The 26229-nt window shown below is 43.5% G+C and overlaps 2 protein-coding genes across 9 annotated transcripts in view; one reads left to right on the forward strand and one right to left on the reverse strand.

The window, feature by feature from the left end:
* LCA5L (lebercilin LCA5 like) overlaps window positions 1-26229 on the forward strand; it is a 54222-nt gene that overhangs the window by 1080 nt on the left and 26913 nt on the right. For 2 of the 8 annotated variants that reach the window (XR_008297524.1, XM_053220546.1), the window contains exons 1-4: window positions 5350-5448; window positions 11531-11686; window positions 23723-24064; window positions 24333-24479. Coding sequence is in view for 6 of the 8 variants with exons in the window: in XM_053220546.1 (XP_053076521.1) it covers window positions 23731-24064; window positions 24333-24479 (481 nt within the window). In the remaining 2 variants the exon portion in view is untranslated. Of the gene's footprint in view, window positions 1-5349; window positions 5449-11530; window positions 11687-23722; window positions 24065-24332; window positions 24480-26229 lie in introns of those variants that run through there. The other 6 variants (XM_027041584.2, XM_053220547.1, XM_027041586.2 and 3 more) reach the window with 5 other exon arrangements.
* Window positions 11849-26229, reverse strand: part of GET1 (guided entry of tail-anchored proteins factor 1) — a 61396-nt gene continuing 47015 nt past the window's right edge. Inside the window, exon 5 of the mRNA XM_027041594.2 lies at window positions 11849-13984. Within this exon, the coding sequence (XP_026897395.1) occupies window positions 13953-13984 (32 nt within the window). The 3' untranslated portion in view covers window positions 11849-13952. The remainder of the gene's footprint in view (window positions 13985-26229) is intronic.

Raw genomic sequence — 26229 nt, forward strand, 5'->3', positions numbered from 1 at the left:
CAGGCGCCCCTGTAAATTTTATTTTAAAGGCCACCTAAGATTATAAATCATTTTTGCTCCTCTTCTGTATTTTCAAAATTACAAAGGATTTACAATTTTTGTCATCAAAGTATTCTTTCAACACTTTAGTCTCCACATCTACCACATGAGCATGCTACTTTTTTTCTAAATACAAGAGATTAATAAACTATACATATTTCTCAATGTTTCTGTAAATTAGTAACATAAACTACAGCTGGACTCTCAGGTGCCGTACAGAATATACATCTGCTGATCATATAGGGCAACACTGCCTCTGACAATGACATTCCCCCTCCATCCATGCGCCCTAGGGAGAAATAAATACCCTACCTGAAATAAGAGCTAACAGTTTTTAGGTGTTTGCCTCGTGCCACATCTGTGCTAAGCGTTTTGCATAGACCACTTCCTTAATCTGCACAACACTAGCACTGGATTCTACTACTTTCCCTCCTCAAGGATGAAGACCGAGGGGCGCCTGGGTGGTTCAGTCAGCATCCGACTTCAGCTCAGGTCATGATCTTGTGGTTCATGTGTTCGAGCCCCGCGTCGGGCTCTGTGCTGACAGTTCAGAGCCTGGAGCCTGCTTCGGATTCTGTGTCTCCCCCTCTCTCTGCCCCTCCCCAGCTCGCTCGCTTGCTCTCTCTCTGTCTCAAAAATAAATAAACAGTAAAAAATTTTCTTAAAAAAAGGATGAAGACTGAGAACTGGGGATGATAGAACAGGAAATGTTACTTCCAAGACGCAAACCCAACCCATCTGTCTCTGCACCACATCAGAGAAACTCCTGATACACTACCCTCAAACTCCTAGTGCCTGCTCCTTGCACTATGAATTATCCTTTTAATAATGGATTGATAGGGGTGCCTGGGTGGCTTGGTCAGTTAAGCGTCCAACTTCAGCTAAGGTCACAATCTCACGGTTCGTAGGTTTGAGCCCCACTGTCAGAGCAGAGCCAGATGCAAGCCTCCAACTCATGAACTGTGAGATATGCCCTGTGCTGAAATCACCCAACTGAGCCACCCAGGCACCCCCCCCCCCCCCCCCCCCCCCGCCAAGTGATAAAGCTCAACAAGGAGTGCCTGGGTGGCTCAGTTGGTTAAGTGTCCAGCTGTTGATTTCAGGTCAGGTCATGATCTCACAGTTCATGGGATCAAGCCCCAAGTCTGGCTCTGTGCTGACAGCACATATCCTGCTTGGGATTCTCTCTCCCTCTCTCTCTGCTCTTCCCTACTCAAGTGCCACTCGTACTCTCTGTCTCTCTCTCTCTAAAAAATAAATAAAAACATTAAAAAATTTTTAATAAAAAAAAATAAAGCTCAACAAATCTCTGACTTAGAAAATCCACTTCAGCAATAAGCTGTATGCTCCAGTGAAGAGGTAGAAGGCTAATCATTTCACATCCCAAGTCCTTGATACTAAGTGAAATGACAGCAATTATAGATGTGACCTCATTTTTTAAAAGAATGTTTTTCAGCTTCATTGAGGTATAATTGACAGATAAAATTGTAAGATATGTAAAGTGTACAATGTACACATACATAATGAAAGACTGATTTCATCTAATTTTTTTTAATGTTTATATATTTTTGACAGAGAGAGAAAGAGTGTGAGCTGGAAAAGGGCAGAAAGAGAGGGAGACACAGAATCTGAAGCAGGCTCCAGGCTCTGAGCTGTCAGTACAGAGCTCAACGCGGAGCTTGAACTCATGAACTGTGAGATCATGACCTGAGCTGAAGTCGAATGCTTAGCCGACTGAGCCACCCAGGTGCCCCTGTAAAGGCATATTTGATGTAGAATGACAGCAGTGACTACCAGAGTAACCGCTCAGAAGTGAGTTGAATAGTGTCCCCCCAAAATTCACATTCACCCTAAACTTCAGAGTGTGACGTTATTTGGAAACAGGATCTTAGCAGATGAAGTTGGTTGAGGAGCTTGAGATGAAATCATCCTGGATTTAGGGTGAGCCCTAAACCTGGTAACTGATGTCCCTACAAAAAGAGGAGGGACATGCCGAGAGAAAAAAAAAATACCTTGTAAAAGCAAGGGTAGAGATCGGAGTAGTACTGTCACAAGCCAAGGAACACCAGGAGCCAAAAGAGGCAAGGAAAGGATTCTCCCCAAGAGCTTTCAGAGAGAGCATGGCTCTGCCGGCACTTTGATTTCAGACTTCCCGCCTGTACAACTGTGGTTGTTTTAAGCCACCGGGTCTTTGGTGATGTGTTACAGCAGACTAATTAGTAAACTAATACGGAGAAGTAAGGGCGTATGTCAATATGTATCGGAATTACTAAAAGGCATTTCTTCAGCTTGGCACTGCCCCGGGGTCTCTCCCCTTCCATAACACAGGTGGACACAGATGTAAAGGCAGAAACAAAGGCTATAGACTGAGACCAGCTAGCAAAGAAAAGGAGAGACCCTTCAGATGGGAAAGGAAGTTCTGAGGAACCTCCATCTTTCAGGTTCCTCCAGTCCTGAGTACCGGCATTGGGAGGGTCATGTAATAATAAACTGCCGCTTTTTTTTACTGTCGCGGCAGCCCCAGCAGCCATAAAGCAGGCATCTTTCCATGAATGTCAAGTCTAGGGTGACACTTGTCTGATGCGGGTCCTCCTGGAGGTGCTTGCTGCCCGACTCAGCGCCAACAAAAACTGCCACCACCCACCTTATAGGAATAACTCGCCACCTAAGGTTGTAGAAACACAGTCCACCAACATTAAGAGTGGGCACTCTAACAGCACAAGAAGGAAGGGATGGTGACGTGAAGGGGAAGCCTTGCCCCCCACGCACCCCTAAAACACTAGATGTAAACAGTGTCAGTGTAGAAATGCCCTCTGCCCCTATTACTTAAAATCCAAATGCAAAAACCATAAAGGGAAGATGTGATAAAGCTGACTCTACACAAATATCAAAATACATTGCAAACAAAATTTAAATGCAAGTAAGGAAATATTTATAACATATACCACAGACCAAGTTTTCGCATGCCAGACCTGAGCTTCACAGAACATCAAAAGTTCTACAAAGATGAACACAAGTGAAAAATGGGCAAAGGGCAGGAAAAGGCAAATCACAAAGTAAGTACAAATGGTTACTAAAAATATGAAAAAAAAAGTGTCCTTCCTAGCAATCAAAGATGTGAATAAAATCAAAATAAAGTGTCAACTTAAAATGGGCAAACGTTTTTTGAAGAAATTAAATTTAAAAGATTCTCCCCATGGGTGCCTGGGTGACTCAGTTAAGCGACTGACTCTTGATTTCGGCTCAGGTCACAATTTCATGGTTTATGAGTTCGAGCCCCACGTCGGGCTCTGTTCAGACCCTCTCTCTCTGTCCCTCCCTTGCTCACACTCTTTCTCTATCTCAAAATAAATAAACTTAAAAATAAATAAATAAACTTAGGAAAAGATTATCCCCAACGTGGGTTAAGGATTGGAGACATTTGCCTGGAAGGCAAACTTTCATACACCTTTGAAAAGCCTCAAAGTGGGCATATCCTTTGATCCTTCAATTTCACATGTAGGAATTTGTTCTAAGGAGTCAGGAGTGACCTCTGTTAACTTTAAAAACAAAACTGTCAGGGGGCGCCTGGGTAGCTCAGTAGGTTAAGCATCCAACTTCGGCTCAGGTCATGTTCTCAGGGTCCGTAGGTTCAAGCCTGGCGTTGGCCTCTGGGAGGACAGCTCAGAGCCTGGAGCCTGCTTCAGGTTCTAGGTCTCCCTCGCTCTCTGCCCCTCCCCCACTAGCGCTCTGTCTCTCTCTCAAAAAATAAACATTAAAATAAAGTAAAATAAAACTGTCAGTTATCTTACCAGCAAATGGGTTTATTCGGGAATAACAGAGAATTGCAACTTGGGACATCTGAACGATGGCAAAACCTTAGGCAAGTCCAACAAACAGGAGAGGAACGGTATTTTATGGAGAAGGAAAAAGTTGAGAACAGCTCAAAAGCACATCCAGGAAAGCAAGAGTTCAGGGTGAGGACCGATTCTCGTTGACTGAGTTGCAGGAGTGGCCAATTTCTTGCCGGAGACGCAGTGCACATCTTCCCTGTTGGGGCTGAAATCGATCATTCTTTCCTGTGGACAGTCTTCTGTTGGAGCCTGTAATTGAGTTGAGTAAGGGCTTCCCCCTCCAGTCTCACAGCTACTTTCGTGAGATTTCCCTTTGTCACACCTCAAAGATTCAATTACGTGGATACTAAACATGCCATTAATACAATGAGGGTAAAGGGAAGAAAAAAATAAATGTTCGTTAACTCTGCCTATGCAGTCATTTAAAATTCCTAGGTTATCATTAAAAATCACCTGCAATTCCATCATCTAGGTGATTTTAAATTTTTCTTCGTACTTTGTTGTATGTTCTAAATTCTCTACAACAAACACGCATTATTTGGGGATCCGATTTTCTTTTTACCATAGAAATCCATCTTTGTAAAGAGAGGTTGGGGTGCCTGGGTGGCTCAGTCAGTTAAGCGTCTGACTTTGGCTCAGGTCACAATCTCATGGTTCATGGGTTCGAGCCCCACATCAGGCCCTGTGGTGACAGCTCAGAGCCTGGAGCCTGCTTTGGAATGTGTGACTCCCTCTCTCTGCCTCTCCCCCACTCTTGCTCTGTCTCTGTACCTCAAAAAATAAATAAATGTTGGGGCTCCTGGGTGGCGCAGTTGGTTAAGCGTCCGACTTCAGCCAGGTCACGATCTCGCGGTCCGTGAGTTCGAGCCCCGCGTCAGGCTCTGGGCTGATGGCTCGGAGCCTGGAGCCTGTTTCCGATTCTGTGTCTCCCTCTCTCTCTGCCCCTCCCCCGTTCATGCTCTGTCTCTCTCTGTCCCAAAAATAAAATAAAAACGTTGAAAGAAAAAAGAAGAAAAAATAATAAATGTTAAAAAAAGAGAGAGAGAGGTTAACAGGAGCTCTCTGGTCTCTGACCACTCCCTTTCCAGACAGGGACGATGACTCCACGCCCGCCTGCCTGGGCTCACCCCCTTCCCGGGGAACCCAGCGTCTACACCCGCCTGGCAGGGTCCACTCTTTCCCAACCGGCCCGCAGCCAACTTGGAGCGCCCAGCTCGGGGTCCACGCACCGCGCAGGCGTGGGAACCACATACGCGCAGGGGACTCGGATTCAAAACACCGATACAGGGGCGAGCGCGACCGAGAGCCTGAAGGAACGGCGGGCCCGCCGCGGGACCGGTTCGCTAGCCCCAGACGCGGCCAGGGCGAAGGTGGAGGGCCCCGGGCGCACAGGTGGGCAGGCGAGAGAGGCTACTTGGCAGACTTTTCTACGCTCCGCTCTGCAGTGCGCAAGCGCGTGGACCTCGCGGCGCCCGCGGCCCTATCCCGCGGCTCAGCCAGTCCCAGGAGGCCTCGCGCGCGGGTTTCCAAGGCGACGCGCGGGAGCCGGGGGGGCCGCGGGAGCCGCGCGGAGCAGGTAACTGCCCTGTCCAGTCCCAGCCAGGTCCCCCTGTTCAAGCCTCCGGGCCCTCCGGTGCCGCCGGTCACTCAGCCCTGGCCCCTTGCTCAGCCAGGGCCGCGCAGCCTCGCTCTCGTTAGTAACGTAGTCGGGCCGCCGGCCGCCTCCTCCCGCAGAGCGCCGCCTGGTGAAGAGCCGGCGTCGGCGTGCCCTCCCAGCCGGGGTAGGGGGCCTAGGCTCTCGCCCGCCCACGCCTGCCCAAGCCGTGCCCGCCCAGCCCGGGTAGGGGGCCTGCGCCCTCACCCGCCCACGCCGCGCCCCCATTCCTTGTCCCCCCGACTGCGGGCCCGCCACGCGGACTGGCCGCCCGGGGGCATTGGGGCAGGGGCTGCCCCAACCGACCGGCCCTCGTACCGCCAGGCGCCAGGGAAGGGGGCCGGGTCGAGTCCGCCACCCACGCCCACCCCCACCCGCGTAGCGGTAGCGCGGGGCCGCTTTCACCCCTCATCCCCGACCTGCAGGCTTTCGCCGGATGCTTTTTTGCTGTCTGAAACTGATGCCTGCAGGTTCGCGTCTACCTTCCTGCTTTAGTTTCCCGCCCCTCCCACACCGGTCTAACCTCAGCGCTGACGTTTCTTTATCCTCAGCCCGTGGAAATGGGAATTCTTTGAAATTTCCGCAGTGTGTGTCCCTCACTCGCTCAGCCTTGGAGCTCTTTGTCCAGTTTCCCCTCAGCGCTTTAACATTTCATTGCTACGCTTGTGCCAACAGGTGACTTTTTTAGGATGGGGTTTTCCACTGCTGAACATGACCTTGAACCTATGTTCTATCTACACTGGCTCCCTACACGAATCCATCCAGTGTCAGGCTCAAATCCTATCTAAATGCCAATGAGCCCCAAAAGTATCTATCTCCAGCCCTGACCTAACACTGAACTTGAGACCCGTGTACTCAACTGCCTGCCTGCGTCTGTACTTAGATGTCTAAGGCACCCCCTGACAGTCCCTCACACCTGGTCTTCCCACACTTTTACCCACCCCATTACTGGAAACCAGTAACGTCTTTCTCTTCCTACGTTCAGTCTGTCAACACATCCTTCATAACGTACTCTGAATACGTACAGGTACACAATCCTGTACATTAAGTACAGGTGACACAATCCTGTCTTTTCTTCAGACCCCCAGTATCATAACCCAGGTCCAGGCCACCATCCTCTGGTGCCTGGATTATTTCAGTAGCCTCTTAATTGGTCTCTGTGCTTATGTGTGCCCTCCCTCCCTTGAATGTAGACAGTCTTACCTTTTTTCTGTTGTTTCAAGTGAATAAGGCTTTCTTTTAAAGATAGGAATTTCATAGTTTCCATAGATGAAAATAATTTTTAATACGTATTTTGAAGATTTCAGCTTTTAAACCAGGTAGCCAAAGCTACATAAACACCTAACTATTAACAAGCTAAAAATCGAAAGATGCCCCTCAGCTTTCTTGGGTACCTGAGTGTGTCCCTGGATTGAACTTTGACAAGAACTTTAAAACTGGCTGTACAGAAGAGTAAAAAAAAAAAAAAATCCGGAGCTTCCTTTTAAGTGAGAAAAAGAAGGCATGTAGGAATTTAGGCTCTGTTTATTCCCTTCTCTTTCATCTTTGGTTTTTTAGAGAAGCACCAAAAGAGGCGAATTGAAATGGAGATCAATGATCATCCCAGTGCTGGTCATGTTGGTAGTAAGTGCTTGGGCACTGGTACTCCAGTCCATCAGGCACAGAGTGATGCAGCAATTGATAGGACAGGTCCTTGCCCTCGGGGAGCTCCTGGCCCCCACGCACCTGTACCCTGGCAGTCGTAAACCCCCAGGCCCCACTTTTTCTTTTTCCACCAAGGGAAGCTCCAGTTGGCCAAAGTAGCAGGGTAGGGTTGCTCTACTCGTGGAGGGTCCACGGGATATTGCCGATCGGAAACCTCAACTTTGACCTCACACCTCCCCCTCTTGCCATCACTTCTTGTCTGACGGGAATCTCCTCAAGCTCCAGTCACCACAACTGCAAGCCTTACCTACATCTATGTGCACATCATCCGTCCTATCCCTGGCCACCCTCCCTGTGCCCTGGATCCCACCCTCACCTGCTTGTCCGAAACCTACGCTCTCACTATCAGCTGTCACCTGTTGTGTCTCAACTGGCTCTTGCCCTTGGCTTTTAAACATGCTCCAGTCTCCCATCCCAGAAGAGAGAAAAAAATCTCCCTTGACCCCCGTTCCCTTTCGTTTTCAGCTATTGCCCAAGGTCTCCTTCCCTTCGACAGGCAAACTTGTTTAAAGAATTGCCACCTTCCGTGTATCCATGCCTTGCGTCTCATTCCTTAGCCCGCTCTCGTCTGCCCTCCGCCCTCATCTCCACGTACCAGAACAAAAGCCACTGATCCGACATTGCCAGGCCTCTTCTTGCTCGGTCTCCAGCAGCATTCACATTTGACACTGTTGCTCCCGGTTCTTGAAGCACTGTCCTCCCTCGGCTTCTTCGCCCCAAACACCACCCCCCCACCCCACCCCCCCCCACCCCCGCTTCTCCCCCTACTGTGCTGGCTCGCCCTCCTCTCAGGGGCTCCTTGGTCTTGCAGTTCCTCAGAGCTCAGTCTGTTCTCATCGCGTTCTCTCCCGTGCCCCCCATAATCCGAGATTGGGCACAAATCTATGCACACCATCTACGTGAATCCCCATCCGTGTGGACTCCCAACTTCATCCCTCCAGCTGGGCCCTCTGAGCTGACCCCTATGTCCGGTGAGCGGAATGGCCTTTCCTCTTAATACATCTCCGACACCAGCTCCACGTGCCCAAGACCAGTCTCCCTCCCAGCCGGGGCCTCTCGCATTGGCAGCAAGGATTCCTCCTTGGCCTTTTCGCTCCCCCAGCATCCGGCAGGTCACCAAGCCCTGGTGACATTGTCTCCCGTGCATCTTTCACTTCTCAGTCGCCATTGGCACCTTAGCCCAAGCTGCCACCTTCTTTCTCCAGCCTTCCGGAATCCTCTCCTCTGGCTTCTGTCTCCTCTGCACTCCACACTGCAGCAGGAGTGACCATCAGAAAGCAGAGCAAATGATGGCATTCTTCCCCAGCCTCCCGCTTTTGCTCCCTGCTAGCTTCTCATTGCTCTTGGATTAATGACCCAAATCATACACCTGCCCTCCTGTGAGCCTGCAGTGGCTCACCCCCACCGACCTCGGGAGGCTCTGGGACCACTGGGACCCAGCCAATGGGCCTCGTCCGCCCACCAGGCCTTGAAAGTGTCTACTCTCTCTATCCAGTGTACTTCCCTCCTACCCTCCATTCCTTTTTGCGTGGGTAGCCCCCACCGACCTGTCTTAGCTCAGATGGTCCTTCTCTAGAACCTCCATGGTCACTGTCCAGGTCAGGTTTCTCTGTCATGTAGCTTCAGAGAGTTGCGTCTCTTTCCTCTAAAACATTTACAACAGTCACTATTGTGATTATTTTATTGCCAGCATGAAAGCCCCAATGAAAAGAGAAACATCTCTGTTTGGGTTCATTACATCCCCCACACCTCATACAGTCCCTGGTGCACAGAAAGCTCCCAAATCTGTGTTGAAAGAATGAATGAAATGAACATTTTAATGTGTGAGATATATCAAGTGTAGGGTATTTTAGTGCGATTTATTAAAATAGAAGGAAAATTCTAGGAAAAAATTACCAGGTCAACACTGAAAATTAGAAGGAAATGTGGCCGTGGCCAGGAGGGGGAGCTGCAAATGCACACTTCTAGAAATGTAGCCCTAAACTCACATTTGGTTTCTTAGCGTCAGGCGGTGAACTGCATTAGCCACCACTTGGTGGGAGCAGAGAGGCCCGGTTTCTCCTTTTTCATCCCAAAGGCACTTCTTGGGGACACACGGTCTGGGAATGAATTCAAAGTTTTTGTCAAAAAATAAATAATATCAAGTTGTAAGATGACCAAAACCTACATCGCTTGTCTATAACCAGCCAAACGCTGAACATGACACATTTTCACATTATCAAGGCTTGAAACTTCTGATATATGTAGATATGTTTAATTTACAGATTTTTCATGCCGGACTGGATCTTAGAAGTTATTGAGAACAGTGAGCTAACTTTAGACCTTAGACAGTTGACATCAAGCAGCCAGCTGTACTGGAAGGCCTGCTACTGTCATTCAGATGCCTTTTCTTTAGAGCAAACACCCTCTCTTCTGAATCAGTGCTAATTCTTTTTTTTTTTTAATTTTTTTAATGTTTGTTTATTTTTGGGAGAGAGAGAGAGACAGAGTGAAAGTGGGGGAGGGGCAGTGAGAGAGGGAGATACAGGATCTGAAGCAGGCTCCAGACTCCAAGCTGTCAGCACAGAGCCCGATGCGGGGCTCGAACTCACGGACCGCGAGATCATGACCTGAGCCCAAGTCGGACGCTTAACCGCCTGAGCCACCCGGGTGTCCCTCATCTATTTTCTAAGTCATCTTAATTTGCATATAGAAAAGATTGATTTTTATATCCATTTAACTACAGTTTTATTAAATATTCTTTAGAGTGTTTTTAGAGTTTTCTAAGTATACAGTCATGTCGTCTGCACATGATAATAATTTGCACAGTATATAATTGGGCTTTTCTTTCTTAATGTTTATTCCTCTTATTTCTCACATCTAATTTCATTGCCTGCTGCCTCCAAGACAGTATTCATTCACAGAAGTGATAGTGGGCATCCTTATCTTAGTCTTTGCGGGAGGGTACGTTCATGTTTCACTAGTAAGCATGAGGCTGGCTTTTGAGTTTGAGACATCTATTTGTTTACCGTATTGGAAAAGCGTTCATTTAAAGGGCACTTAGGGCATTTTAAGTTGAGTCAGCAGCAGTGCAAAGCTTGTCAGGAGTAATGGGCATGGAGACAGGAATTGAGGGAGCTAAGAAAGAAGCACTCTCACCATTAATTTACTTAATCAATATTTATTGAACACTTATGTTTCCCTGGAAACTCTTCTGGGCACTGGGGCTGTAGCAGTAGACACAACAGTCAACATACTGTAATCAAGAAGCACATGTCATTGGGGAAGTCAGGCAACGGATAAGCTAAAGGAGAATAATACAGATTGTGTCAGATAATGACCCCTGCTACAGGGAAAAGTAAAGTGGGAAAGGAAGTAGCGAGTGTTGAGAATGGATCAGAAAAGAGGGAAAACTTGAACGTCAGCTATTGTTTTTCATAAAGCAGGACTGGTTAAGAATACAGTTACCTCCCCACACGATAATTTGGGGTGGGAAACCTAGTTGTAACCTTTGAAAACTAAATCATTCTCCTGAATGCGTTACAGCTTCACTACAGAATATTTACTTTAAGAATTGGGATTTTCTGGAGGCGCCTGGGTGGCTCAGTCGGTTATACGGCCGACTTCAGCTCAGGTCGTGATCTTGCGGTCCGTGAGTTCGAGCCCCGCGTCGGGCTCTGTGCTGACCACTCAGAGCCTGGAGCCTGTTTCAGATTCTGTGTCTCCTTCTCTCTCTGACCCTCCCCCATTCATGCTCTGTCTCTCTCTGTCTCAAAAATAAATAAACATTAAAAAAAATTTTTTTTAAAGAATTGGGATTTTCTGGTTGTAGTAATAGCCAAGAATGTAGTAATTTGTGAGACGGTTGAAGAGCAAGTTGCGATATGTAATACCATGCCTGGAATATCAGTGCTTCTAAATTAAGATCCAGTGCCCACCAGTAGTACCAGGAGAGTCTTCCTTTCCTTATTTTTGTTGTTTGCAGATAAGTAACAGGTAACCCAAAAACTTTGGTTACTCATGTTCAACTTTGCACTGGAGAGAAAGAACAGGCAGGTTGAGCCATACAACCTTTTGTTCTACCCACAACATTTTCAGAGGCGCTGCCCTGTTATGGCTCCTTCGAATCCCATTTCCTGATCAACTGCAAAGAGCTGATTCACTTTGATAAGAAGCCTTAGTGTGTGGAGTAGACAGCAAACCATATACAAAGGAGTAGATATAAATTAATCAATACCGAGTCAAAACTTGTAACTGATTCGTCTCATATAAATGTTCACTTGTGACATCTTGACATTTTCCTTTTGTAATGTTATTCTAGGTTTTTTGAAGTATATTCTTTCCTTAAAAAGAGACCAAAACATGTCAAAAACTACTACCCTGGAGACCTCCTAAATACTGTGGTGTGAAGGACCGTCCACTCAGAATGTATAGTTAATCGTCATACATCTTAGGAACGTTTGATGAAGGACAGCAGGTATGCGTTAATTCATTTTAAAACACTTTGGCATATTTTTTTGTCTGCTTTGTCGCAAAAGCAGAATTGAAGACAACTACACACAAAAAATGTAGTTTTCAAATGATTCAAATGTGCATCTTGATCTTGAACATTTTTATTTCCAATTCTGTAATTAAAAGAACATGATATACAAATTTATTGTTGTTCTGGGCAGCCATGCCTTTACGTGGCGCATTCCAGGAAAGCATAGCATCAGTTGGGTTACATTCTCTCCATTCAAGCTGTCATTCAAGCTGTGTTTTTGATTGTAAGTTGTGTTCCTGAGTCATAGCAGCAAAGAAACTACTATCAACCCTGTCATGATAGAAACATGTGCAATTATGCTTCAAGAGCAATAAAACAGGAACTTTTTTTAATGTTTATTTATTTTTGAGAGGGGCAGAGAGACAGGGAGACACAGAATCTGTCGCAGGATCCAGGCCCTGAGCTGTCAGCACAGAGCCTGATGTGGGGCTCGAACCCACAAACTGTGAGATCATGACCTGAGCCAAAGTTGGACCCTTAAACGACTGAGCCACCCAGGTGCCCCAAACAGGAACTTTTATACTGTAAACACTAGTGTTCAAAATATAAATCTTGCCAAAATCTGAACTATACACCACCATAAACTCAGTATATCAAAAACTAGTATGCTCGCTCTATAGTAAGAATAATAACATAATTACTAACGGCTTATTTTTAAATCCTTGAAGGCAGAAGTTTGCTTTCTTCATAACCCCAGTGCCTAGTAGACACTAAGTAAACGTTCTTTGATTGGACATTTTCATTAATTAATTGGTCAATAAACTCAGAAGAACATTAGATGGTTGGCCTAAGACTTTGATTTTTCAATAATGCACCACATAATCAGAAATCCACGTGTGGAGCCTGCATACGTTTTTTAATTAATAACAATGAGGTAAGACCAGTTATATTAATACAAAGACACACAGAAGCAGTTTCATCAACTTAAAAGGGTATTTATGGACCTGATACTAGTCACCAAGCCATCCATCTTTAACAGATCAGTGAGAAAACTGGTATTTAACAGACTGAATATTCCAGGGAGCTGCTTGATATATGCATTCATGGCACATCTCGTTGCCTACTAGTAATATCCAAAAATACAGTTCATTTGACATTGTTGATGACACTTCTCAGACTCCGTTTCATGAAAAAGAATGGAATTACCACAGGTGAACCCAAATAGGCCCAAATTTGGGTCCTACAGATAGAAATTATAGAACAGTTCTGGGGTCCTGAGACTTCCAAAATTCTAAGAATGTTCTGTGTCCTTAGTGGGTGTAATTTATGTTAAGCTCAAGTAATTCTTCTGGTAACTAAACCATCCTGAGAAGACATGTCTGAGTGTATTAATTATCTATGCCTGTGTAACAAATGACCCAAAAAACTTAACAGCTTAAAACAATAGTGTGGTTGGCCACCACTCCAAAAAATTATTTTAAGATCATGATTTGATTAAAATTAATGGATTAGAGATAGAGAAAATATGGCATTATATAGATTTTTTTCAGAATCAAGTAAACATTCTAGAAAGCATCTGTTCACCTAAATAAGATATTTAGCATTAAATCCTATTCTCCCATGTTCTACAAGATCACTGTTGATTTTGTAACCTCCTAAAGTAGATTGACACAGAAGTTTTCTGTCTATTATAAGTCTGTCTCCAATTTCAAATGAACACTTACTGGATGGAAAAACGACGACAAACATTTATTATTCTCTGGGTCAGGAATCTGGGCATAGCTGGGTTCCTTGGCTCAGGATGTCTCTTCAGGCTGTAGTCAACACGTCAGTTTGGGCTGTAGTAATCCCCAGACTCACCTGGGGGTAGTTCCAGGCTTCCAAACTCATTCCAGCAGTTGGTGGTAGGATTCTGTTTTTCACAGCCTGTTCAACTGAGGGTCTCAGTTCCTCCCTGGCCGTTGGCCTGAGGCCTTAGTTTCTTGTCATGTGTACTTCTCCATGGGTCTGCTTACAACATAGCAGTTGGCTTCCATCAATGTGAGCAAGTGAGAGAAAAAGAGAAGGTGATGACAGAAATCAAAGCCTTTTAGTTAATCTCATCTTGAAAGTGACATCTGAGTCACACCGTAGGGAAGGGGATCACATAAGGACATGAGTCCCAGGAAGTGGGAGTCTGTGGGAGCCATCTGAGAAGCTACCACTCACACTGAGCACATTCCAAAGACAGCCTCAGAAAGGTATATGAGGACTCCCTTCATCACAGGAGGCACTGGCATGCTCCAGGGCTCTCTAGGGAAGGAAGAGTGACAATGTAGAGGAATCACCTGGTGGTTTCCCCAGCTGACTGAAGGTCTACAGTTAGGTGATTGTTACCATTCAGTAGACGACAGAAGGGATGCGGCCTCTGCCCCTTGACAACCAGCAAAGAAGCCTCCTAGTCTTCCAGATAGTGCGTGACTACCCTTTCCTAAAACCAGTATAGTACAGACAGAATCTAAGGGAGCCCAAAGTGGTTCTTACAGAAAGATTCAGGAATAGAACTGGTTTGGGAAACTAAAGCATTGTTTCTGTGTTCTAGCATGTAGTGCCTGCTTGTACTGTATGAGGCAGATGTCCACTTCCTGAGCTGGGAGGCGAAAGGGTTTCCCTGGTGGATATTCCCTAGACTTTCAGCAGGAGCCCCAAATGGACTTCCCTCATATCCTAACTTTCTCTGCTTCTCCCTTTTATTTATTCCCCCTCTCTCTTGATAACCCCTCTCTTCCCACTTTTCCCTCTAGATTTGCCTTACTTCCCTAGATAAATAATGAATGGAAGGGAACTTCCTCAGTCTAATAAAGGAAAAACCTACAACTAACATCACACTTAATGGTGAAAGACTGGACAGTCTCCTTCTCGGCTCCAAGGCAAGACAAGGACGTCAACTCTTAGCAACGCTTCTGTCCAGCATTGTACTGGAGATTCTGCCAACCAGTCCGGCAAGAAAAAGAAATGAAAGGGTCCATATTAGAAAAGGAGAATTCAACCCTCTTTATTTACAGATGACATCATCATCTGTGATGAAATCTATAGAACAGCTACCAGAACCAATAATCAAGTTTACAGGATACGACATCAATACACAAACATCAATTGTTTTTCTATATACTAGCAGCAAACAATTGGAAATTGACATTAAAAGATAATACTACTTAACAACACCTGTATAATAGCAGTTATCAAAAATACGAAATAGTTAGGGATAAATCTGAAAAAAAATATGTAAGAGATCTATGCACTACAAACTACGGAAGATGGCCTAACAAACCAGAGCTGTTTTTGTCAGGGTGTCAGTTCTCCATGAATTTATCTGTAGACTCACAATCACAATGACAATTCCATGAGGCTTTTCTGAGGGAACTGACAAGCTGATTCTAACATTCCCATGGAAACTCAGAGAACCTAAATAAAATGGCCAAACAACTTTGAAAAGAAAGAAGAGAGTTGGATAACTAATGCTATCCCATTTTAAGATTAATTATTGGAGTGCCTGGGTGGCTCAGTCGGTGAAGCATCTGACTTCGGCTCAGGTCATGATCTCATGGTTCATGAGTTTGAGCCCCGCATCAGGCTCAGTACTGACAGCTCATAGCCTGGAGCCTGCTTCGGCTTCTGTGTCTCCCTCTCTGTCCCTCCCCACTCGCACTCTGTCTCGCTCTCAAAAGTAAACATTAAAATAATAATTTTTTAAAAGATTAATTATAGAGCTGCAGTAACAAGAAAGGTGTGTAAAGTGTCAATGTAAAGATAGAGAACCAGGTGAGCAGAGCCAGAGAGAGCTCAGAAATAGACTCACAAACGGCATCTCCGTTATAAAGGTACAAAGGCAATTCAGTGCAAAAAGTGTTGGTCTTTTCAAGAAACGGTGCTGGAACAATTGATGTCCTTATTTTATTTTATCTTATTTATTTATTTATTTTTTAACATTTATTTATTTTTGAGAGAGAGAGATGAAGTGCGAGCAGGGGAGGGGCAGAGAGAGGGAGACACAGAATCCAAAGCAGGCTCCAGGCTCTGAGCTGTCAGCACAGAGCCCGACACGGGGCTCGAACTCATGGATTGCGAGATCATGACCTGAGCCGAAGTCAGACACTTCACCGACTGAGCCCCTAAATATCCTTATTTAAAAAAAAAAAAAACTCTGGTCAATTTCTGATAATTAATTCAAAATGGATCAAAGTAAAACAAAATTATAAAATTTCTGGGAGAAAATCTTTGTGGCCTCGGGCTATGTAAAAATGTGTTAGATGCAATACCAGAAGAATCAGTAAAAGAACAAATTGGTAATTTGGGCTTCATCAAAATTAAAAACATCTGCAGACACTTTTAGGGGAATGAAAACACAAGCCACAGGCTGGGAGAAAATATTTACAAACATGTATCCAGTAACAGACTTATGTCCAGAGTATAAAAGAGCTCTGAAAACACAGCCATAAGAAAACCAACAATCCAATTTACAAATGGACAGAAGATTTGAACAGATACTTCATCTCCCCATCCCCCCAAAAAAGAAGACCCAAGGATGGCAAATGGGCGCGTGAAAAGATGTTCAATATTATGCATCATTTGGGAAATGCAAACTAAAGCCATATAGGGTATCCCTAAACAGACCTATTAGGTTTTTATTTTATTTATTATTTTTTTCTAAATAAAACTAAAAAGAGTGACCATATCAAGTGTTAGCAGGAATGTGGAGCAGCGGGAGCTCATGCACCGCTGGCCGGAACGCCAAATGGTGCAGCTACTGTGCAGAACAGTCTGGCAGCTTCTTAAGAAGTTAAACATGCACTCACCATACAGTCCAGCCAACCCACCCCTAGGTATTTACCCGCCAAAAAAAGAAATCCTATGTCCATACATAGGACCCGGGTATGAATGCCCATAGCTGTTTTATTTGTAATGGCCCAACAGTGAAGATAGCTGAAAAGTCCATCAGCAGGTGAACGAATAAACAAATTGTGGTGTGGTCACACAATTGGATACTAACCGCGGATGAGATGGGGGGGGGGGGGAGGGGATGAACTGCCGATATACACAGTAACTTGGATGAATCTCAAAATCATTATGCTGAGCGAAGAAGCCAAGCCAAACAAAAGTGCATACTGTATGACTCCATTTATAGAAAGCTGTAGAAGATGCAAACCTAGAGTGACCAAACAGTCAGTGGTCACGTGGGGGGAAAAGGAGGAGCAGGGAGGGATGGGAGAAAGGAACCTCACAGGGGTCGAAGGAAACTTTGTAGGTAGGCTCTACTGATCATGGTGGTAGTCTCACGAGTATATACACATGTCTAGCATTATCAAATTGTACGCTTTAAATATGTGCAGTTTATCATATTTCATACTGTATTTCTATGTACTCAATAAAAGATTGAAAAAAAACAGTTGCATCTCAGTTGCTTAGGAATTTGTTTCCTTATATATACTCTTAGTAAGCCAAATAAGTTGACCTACTGGATGCATTAAAAATGATGATTGAAATGTTGGTGACTCACCTAATAAATTCATTTAAGTTTATTAAGTTGGTACCATCGTTACTGAACTGCTTCATAGGAAACCCTCTGGTCCCCTGTGTCTCTTATGACCGTTTTTTTGTCGAAGACTGCTATTAACATTAAGAACAATGGCCTATTTGTTACAGCAGAAAGAAGCACATCATGTTTACCTAAAAGCTGATATTAATAAACAACTGACATTCATGAGTTGTAGGAAATCACTGGGACAGCCAGCTCATCTCCTGGCTGTACCAGGTTGTAAATGCATTGTTTCAAAAGAATATAGCACTGTGTAAAACATTTATGACAACTCTTAAGTTTAGTAAATTACAAAAAAAAAATTAACATCTTAAGGATATGGATTGAAATTACAGCTTGTAATTCTTAGATATTTGTGCTTATTTAATTATGAGAGTGATCAGTGAACCCAGTAATTAATCCAAAGTTGCTTATATTTTCAGTGAAATAGATTAGATTATAATAGTGATCAAGAGTAAAATAACTGTGTCTCATACCATGTTCTATCGAAATTTATTGAAAACAAGCTGACAGTACATCCACTAGATAATTGGTGACAATGATGAATTTTCTACCCACCCATCCCACACACTCACAAAAATACTTTCTATATAAGACTGCATTTTGGCCCATCCTGTGGAAATGATACCGATTGTATTCGGTGAATTATTGAGCAGGAAAGATTACGGACAACTTTGCTAATATGGCATCTTCTCACTGGGATGTTTTTAATTGTATGCGATTTTCTCAAGCATTTTAAAGGAGCTATAGTTACTGCCTCCTAGCTATAGGGACCTTGCAAAATAGAGACCCACAGGAGATTGTATACATTGGACAATTCAGCCAAAAACAGAGGCTTATGGCTCTTGCAAATCTATATGGGGAGAGCAATAATGACTTCAAATCCACCTTCTTTTCCATAGCTAAACCTATAAAGCCTTCTATTAGAGTACATTTTAATCACAGAATTATTTTAAGAGCGAGGCTGTTTATAGATACTAAGGCTTATTTGGCTCCAATGCATTTCAATTAGAATTTTGTCCTTTTTTTTTTTTTTTTCCTGTTACATCAATGTTTATTAAACAAAGAGACCAGGATGGCTAGTTCTCTGCTGTATCAGACATGGGGCAATCAACTCGTTTTAGCCCCACGTAAGCATGTGATTCAGAGGGACTAGTTTATTTTTTTAATAAAAAAATTTTTTTAATGTTTATTTCTTTTTGAGAGAGAGAGAGAGAGAGACAGACAGAATGTGAGAAAGGGAGAGGCAGAGAGAGAAGGAGACACAGAATCCAAAGCAGGCTCCAGGCTCTGAGCTGTCAGCACAGAGCCTGATGTGAGGCTCGAACTAATGAACCATGAGATCATGACCTAAGCTGAAGCTGGACGCTTAATCAACTGAGCCACCCAGGCACCCCTATTTTTCTTCAATTTTTTTTTAACGTTTACTTATTTTTGAGAGAGAGACAAACAGACAGACAGACAGAGTGTGGGTAAGGAAGGGGCAGAGAGAGACAGAGACACAGAATCGGAAGCAGGCTCCAGGCTCAGCTGTCAGCACAGAGCCCGACATGGGGCTTGAACCCGTGAACCATGAGATCATGACCTGAGCCAAAGTCAGATGCTCAACCAACTGAACCACCCAGAAGCCCTGGGAATATTTCTTTTAAAAAATTGTACGTGTATGGGGCACCTGAGCATCAAACTCTTGACTTCGGCTCAGGTCATGATCTCGTATGTGTGAGTTCAAGCCCAGCATTGGACTCTGTGCTGAGAGCTCAGAGCCTTGGGATTCTCTCTTTTCCTCTCTGGCCCTCCCCCACCTGCTCTCTCTTTCTTTCTCAAAATAAAAATAAACTTTAAAAAGTTGTACATGGAGTACAAGCACATCACCAAACCTCAATATTCTAATCTAGGAACGGAAAAAAACACTCCTTCACCCTAACTTCCTTATCTGTATCTCTCACTGTTCCCGTCATGTCAGATTCTGAGTGAGTTGTACTGATTAATCTAAAAGGTTAAGGGATACGTGATTGGTTTCAATATAGTCTCAGATTTTGTACTCTAGACTAGAGGTAAAACATGAAAAGCTGAAGAGTGAGTGATCCTCATAGGTTTATCACAGGTCTTGACATACTTTAACATTTTACAGTTGCAGTGACAATTAAATTGGGTCAAATTATGTCCATTTGGGGTCAAGTAGTATGGTACGGTGAAAAAAACCCAGCAGACAGACCTGGCCTAAAAACTGAGTTCTCCCCCTCACTGGCTTTGTGACCTCAGACGGGTTACTTGACGTTTCTGAGCCTTACTTAGTTTGCTCAACAGTAAAATACGATGACTGATCCCTATTGCACAGGGCTGTGCATTATGAAGTCAGCCGCCATATGGAAGCTGCTGCCTCTGTGCTTGGCATACAGTGTAGGGGGGTGATGGTGGTGATCCGTATTCAAGTGGTTACAAATTTTGGTTGTGAGGCAGCAGTGGGTGGCCTGAAGTTACAACAGAAACAAGACACAGTCTCTGTCTTCAGAGAGTTTTCAGTCAAATGCCATTTGTCAAGCAATTATTCCCAGTAAAATAGTTGATGTGGAAACAGACTGACTCTTGGTTGCATCTCTCACATAAAGACACGAGCAGGGCCCTCGAGGGTCCTGGTGTGTGTTCAAGAATTACTCTTCCAAGAGGCAACTAGTATTTGCTGATGGCGTGCATGGGACAGGTGCCATGATAGATATTTACAAACACTATCTCATTTCTCCCTGTGATAACCCTATGGAATCGGTGTTGCTATTCATGTCTTATAGGTGGCCAATATCACTTCACTAACTGACAGACTTAGGTTCAAGCCCACGTCAGCCTGCCTTCAAGTTGTCCACCACCTTCGACTGTCACACTCCCACTCTTGTAGCATTGGACAGTTTGTGACTATAAATGAAAAACACTCTTGAATTAAGCCTGTATCCTACAATACTGGGATGGCTGTCTCAAAGGAGAGTTCTGAGGAAGGAGAAGGGAATTTTATTTTATTTTATTTTTTATTTTTTAAAATTTACATCCAAATTAGTTAGCATATAGTGAAACGATGATTTCAGGAGTAGATTCCTTAAGCCCCTTCACCATTTAGCCCATCCCTCCTCCCAAAAACCCTCCAGTAACCCTCAGTTTGTTCTCCATATTTATGAGTCTCTTCTGTTTTGTCTCCCTCCCTGTTTTCATATTTTTGTTTCCCTTATGTTCATCTGTTTTGTCTCTTAAAGTCTTCATATGAGTGAAGTCATATGATTTTTGTCTTTCTCTAATTTCACTTAGCATAATACCCTCCCGTTCCATCCACATAGTGGCAAATGGCAAGATTTCATTCTTTTTGATTGCCGAGTAATACTCCACTGTATGTATGTATGTGTGTGTGTGTGTATATATATATATATATATATATATATATATATATATATATATACCACATCTTCTTTATCCATTCATCCATCGATGGACATTTGGGCTCTTTCCATACTTTGGCTATTGTGGATAGTGCTGCTATAAACATGGGGGTGCATGTGTCCTTTCAAAATAGCACACCTGTATCTCGTGGATAAATGCCTAGTAGTGCCCCTGCTGGGTTGTAGGGCAGTTCTATTTTTAGTTTTTTGAGGAACCTCCATACTGTTTTCCAGAGTGGCTGCACCAGCTTGCATTCCCAAGGAGGAGGGAATTTTTACAGGGCTTTAGCAGCAGAGGTCAGCCAACAACTGGTCAAAAATTTGTCTCACAGATTACCAGCCATTGGCTTCTTGCAGTGATTTGGATTTAACAAGATGCATGGAGGAAGTTAGGGGCTAAAGTCATGAGAGGGAAGAGGTGAGGAGGGACAGCTCCTAGGGTCAAGGACAGGCAAGACCATGAGGGCCACAGCAGAGCATTTTTGGTCCTTCAGGATCTTGTACACCAACAACTTGGTCTCTTCTTAATCCATCTGCAAAGGTTCAGAAGTAAGGATCTTTGCCTGTGCATCTACCCACTGTTACATGGCAGAATGCATCTGGAAAGATCAATTCTTTACCTTAGGATGTGTGATGTTACCACCAGTGTGATGTTTGCAGTTGTAATGCTTAATGAAAAAAGTCCTGACCTGGAAGCAAGAAAACAGGGACAACTGCTTAACCTGCTTGAGCCTGTTCCCTTCACGTGGCCAGGATGAGATGATGCAAACACAGCTTGGGTGAAGTAAAAACACTCACTAAATATTAAGTACGGTACTAATGTTATTAGGATTATTTGGGCTAAGATTTCTGTAGCAGGGAGATGGTGAACTGCCTCATGTATTTCATCAGAAGAGGAGAAAGCTTGACAGACCAGCCAATGCAGAAAGAGGCAGAAGCTGACTCGGGAAAAAAAAACAAAAACTCTCAGTAGAGCCAGTGACGTTAGATCCCTGTTGGGAAGGGTCTGGTGGCAGCTCATTTCTCTTCTGCCTTCTTGATGAAACAGAAGAAGTGGGGGTGTTGAATGAAAACAATAACCCCTGTAAAGACCCGGGAGATGGGTTCCTTTGTTTTGAACTGCTGTCAAAACAGAACTGGTATTCTGTGCCTTCCCGCAGCAGCATCATAGAGGATTCCAGAGCCTCCTTGTGTCTGAGTTCACATTCTGTCCATTTTAAATTCTCATGTCAGATGACTAAAGGCTTACCAACAGTATCAAAAGTTTGGGTACAGGGGCGCCTGGCTGGCTCAGTCAGTGGAGCATGCGACTCCCGATCTCGGGGGTGGTGAGTTCGAGCCCCAGGTAGGGTCCAGAGATTACTTTAAAAAAGAAAAAAAAAAAAGCTTGTGTATATTGGAATCTAGTCTTTGTATATTAACCATGGACAAGGGCATGTGAAAGCTACGTATAGTCGCTGTCCTGAGCTATCTTGGAGCTGGACTCATTGTACCTCAGAGAACTTTCCTGTGAAACTTTTGTATTCTTAGGGAGTGTGCATTTAGCTGTGGGCCATCATGTCTCCCAGGGTCCTTAGATCAAACAAGAATCTGGATGGAGGATTGCAGACCTCGTGGGGAGTGTGTAGGAGAGTCTGTGTGAGAGACCTTGTCATCTAGCCTTACTGGTCACACAGATTATTCAGCTGAATCAAGTTCAATACTACTGCCTAGGCTCTATACCAAGAATTTAAAAATAAAGTGGAAGTAAACTACAGTACCTTTGTTTTCACTGAATGTCAAGCAGGTGCTAGCAGCAAAGTGCCGAGAAGTTATTCTAGATGCATAGAACCCTGCAGTGATGTGTGACGTTGCTTTGGGGAGTAATTCACTGCAGTAAAACATTCCTGACCTACAAATGAAGACCTGCTATGTTTACTAAACCTTCTGTTGCACTTAATTTGAACCAAATCTAACCGAAATAAAAGTGACTATGTCTGGGTCTTAATTAGTTTTTCAGTCATGGCCTTTGGTTACAAGGACTTTGGACTACATGGTAGCTTTCGTCCCTGATGAGAAATTAGGATCGCATCATCAAATTTCATTTCATTTTTAGTTTTTAAACACATTGCTTCGAAGTCCGCTTTAGTCTTGTTTAACTCCCAAGTAAGGTTTTGATTTTTCACATTGAATGATTAAATTTCTAATAATTAGACAAACTTGGTTTTGATTTTTCCAAATCCATTATTATAAAAGTTTGGTCTTTGTGTAGCTGCAAAAGAATGATCAGTTCTTTATTAAACAAATGTAAATTTTCCACTGGATGGACTGTCTTCAAAAAGGTTCCAACAATGGGATGATTTTCCATGCAAATCACATTTTTTCCTGAATTGTTTTCTGTCATCATGTAGCTGTAATCGGGGGAGGTCCTATTCATGTTATAATAGTCCAAATGGAGCACAGAAAGGAAAGCACATTTTTTTAATTAAAATATGACAAGCCTTGTAATTATGGATCAAGTTTATATCCCTGGGATCCACTATTACTCTTAATTTAAAACAAGTATTAACTCTAAAAAAGTAGTAGATTAATTTGTTATATTCTATGCTATATGTTTCATCTCAAAAGTGTGATTTCATCACTAATAAATAAAAGTGTGTCCATCTCCACAAATATGTCTGAATTTCCTAAGTATTGCATTTCATACCAGCCATCCAAGCTTACCAAGTACTGTCGTTTTCTTCAAGGCAAAATCTTGCAACATTCTTAGAGAATGAAGATGTAATTCACTAATTCACAAATTGCTGTCATTGTTGTCCTCTGATGTGAACTTTGTCTTGTATTACCTGTGAATAGAGTCTCACCAGTTTGTCTCAGGGGTCTTACATTTTATGTCAAAGAAAAAAACAAAACCCAACTGAGATTTTTTCCAGAAAATACTTCCACAAGATGTGGTGTTTCCCATTCCTAATGATCCACTTAGAGTTAAATATAATAAAGCAGAGGTTCATTTTAATGTCAATAGCTATAAATCTGAAAACACTTTTCTCCTATCAGGTTTTGCTATGTCTCTGGCTGATCCAGCAGAAACAAGTGTAGATGAGCACCTCCCCTGTGTGGCCTTAGGACCCAGGAGGAGGTCTGCAGAATGCACGGGAACCCAGGACGCAGGTGACTGTTCAAGAGGCAGCCCCAGTCACGCTTCTGATAGGAGTGTGGATTACAGCAGATCTCAGTGTTCCTGCAGAAGTTTAAGTTCTCCCTGTGATTATTCAGAAGACTTTCTCTCTGAATGTTCTGAAACAGCTCGTAATAGAAATTATTTAGAGAAGACTATGATAAGAGAAAAAAAGAATGAGAAGAAAACGTATAATGTCTCTAAAGTCTCCCAACCTAAAGGTAAGAAGCAAAATTTCCCAAGCAAGACCAAACTTCTGTTCCCAATGACATTATTATTTAATGCACTAGTATTTGAAGTCGTCCCTATTCAGTTTTATTGTTGTCCCCTATTTCAAATGTGTGTTTATAAATGAACTTGTATGGAAGGAAATAGAGAAATTGGGAATGATTACAAGATGGCAGGAAGTTAGGCTGAAAACATAAAACCTAGCCCTCTTGTACAACTTACCCTGCTGGAGCCTACTAGTGAGGTTAGTTCCGTTTTCAGTTAACAGGTGGCCTTGTTACAGAGTACCACGACACTTGGACTTTGCTGGCCTCTTGCCTCGCATCCCAGCTGAAGAATCAAGGTTTGAATTGCCAATGAACTGTAAATACCCGAGTCAGCACCCCAAGAGGATGGTCTACAAGTCCGGTGAGGCAAAGATCATCTTTTGAGACAGAGGTGGTTCAAAAGGCTGTTAACAAGGTCATTCATTCCCTTGTGGACCGTAAGAGTACCGACACCAGTTCCTAACTGTCCAAATGGAAGTAGCCTTGTGATGTCCTTGACCTCACTCCCTGCCTCCCTGCCCAGACTGTGAACACCTCCTCCCATTTTAGGCAATCCTGGGCTTATAAATATTCCTAATATGGAAATGGCTGAAACTTTCTTTGGCTGTGGCCATCAGAACTGCCATCAGTGAACAGCTGGAAACTACGTCAATACTATGTGGACAGCATGTCTGCTGTCAGGTGTACCCCGTGTCTCCCCCCCGCCAGCCCCCTGTGACCAGGTGTGCCTAGGACTCCCTCTGCTACCTCAGAGTCATCTAGAACCTTCAGGTCCCCTTCTTCCCAGCTATAGGGTAAGGATTCTTCATCTTAGTCGCATATCTCTGGGCTGCATGAAAATCTTTGCATTTTTTATGTCTATTTACATTTGTGAACTCTTCTAGGGAGAAGGACCCATGAGCTTCCACCAGATTCTCAAAAGGCTAAAAGCTCCTTTTCTAGAGAGGTAGGAGTCTTATGCTCACGGTCAAGGCCGAGGGTAGAAGATGAAAAGCCTAGTTCCTTCTGTCACATGGGACTCTGTCAAAAGAAGTCTGTGGCATTTGGAAGAGATTATCACAACAGAAACTACATCGTGGTTAGGCTCCATTGTGGTTATGATCCCCTATCCACGTCTGAATTTACAAAACTCTGAAAAACAAACAGTTTTTATATCTTTGGTACCTAAACTGATTCAGCAACAAAAACCAGATCTGAACTAACATGAGACTGATCTTTATTTCAGTTAGTGTGAATAGCCACATATTTCACAAAAATATTAAAGTATGCTATTCCCAGCCCTACTGGAAATTCTATGGGAAATACTGTATATGCACCAAAATAATAATAATAATAATAATAATAATAATAATAATAATTCAGAAACAGTCTGGCTCCAAGGTTTTATGACAGGGATCATAGATCTATACACTACACTTTGTATTGATTCTACACTTCCACGGGGCTATGAAAGGCTGTTAGCATTTATAAAACTATTTCTACACGAACTGCACTTTGAGTTCTAAGTGCCTGACAATTTAACTTTTAAAAATTGCTTCCTCATTTATTTATTCCACAAGTATTTATTGAGTTCTTTATGCGAAACACCTGGTCATAAATTGGGAGCAGCCAAAATTAATTTTGTCACTTCATTAAGAGTAGTTTAATCATTGGGCTAAATCTGCCTCACTACATGAAATGAGATAGAAATGATAAATTTGGTCATTCTTACCAGGCAGGGGTTAGTATAATGAGATGCAAAATCATTAAGGACTAAACTCTATTTCCGTTTTCCATAACCTTGATTAGTATACAAGTATGCATAATGTCTATAGAATAAATTTATTCTATGTCACTCAAATACAAGTGGTATGTTTATCTTCTGAAGCAAGTAAATCTGGTTCATCCTCCCCCAAGCACCAGCTAGGGTAGGCAAACAATTCAGTCTCAGATGTGTTTGGGGGAAGGAGGGAGTTTGGGTGGCTTTACACAGACCGGACACTTGGGGAAGGGCTTCTGGTCCTTCATTTGCATCACAAACATTCCTTGTCCAAGCACATGGGGTCACCTCCTGTTTTCAAAGTACACATGCCCTGTACATACATCTCAACCTGGGACCTTGGCAGGTGTGC

This window comes from Acinonyx jubatus, chromosome C2 (genome assembly GCF_027475565.1).
Source record: "Acinonyx jubatus isolate Ajub_Pintada_27869175 chromosome C2, VMU_Ajub_asm_v1.0, whole genome shotgun sequence".
NCBI lineage: Eukaryota > Metazoa > Chordata > Mammalia > Carnivora > Felidae > Acinonyx > Acinonyx jubatus.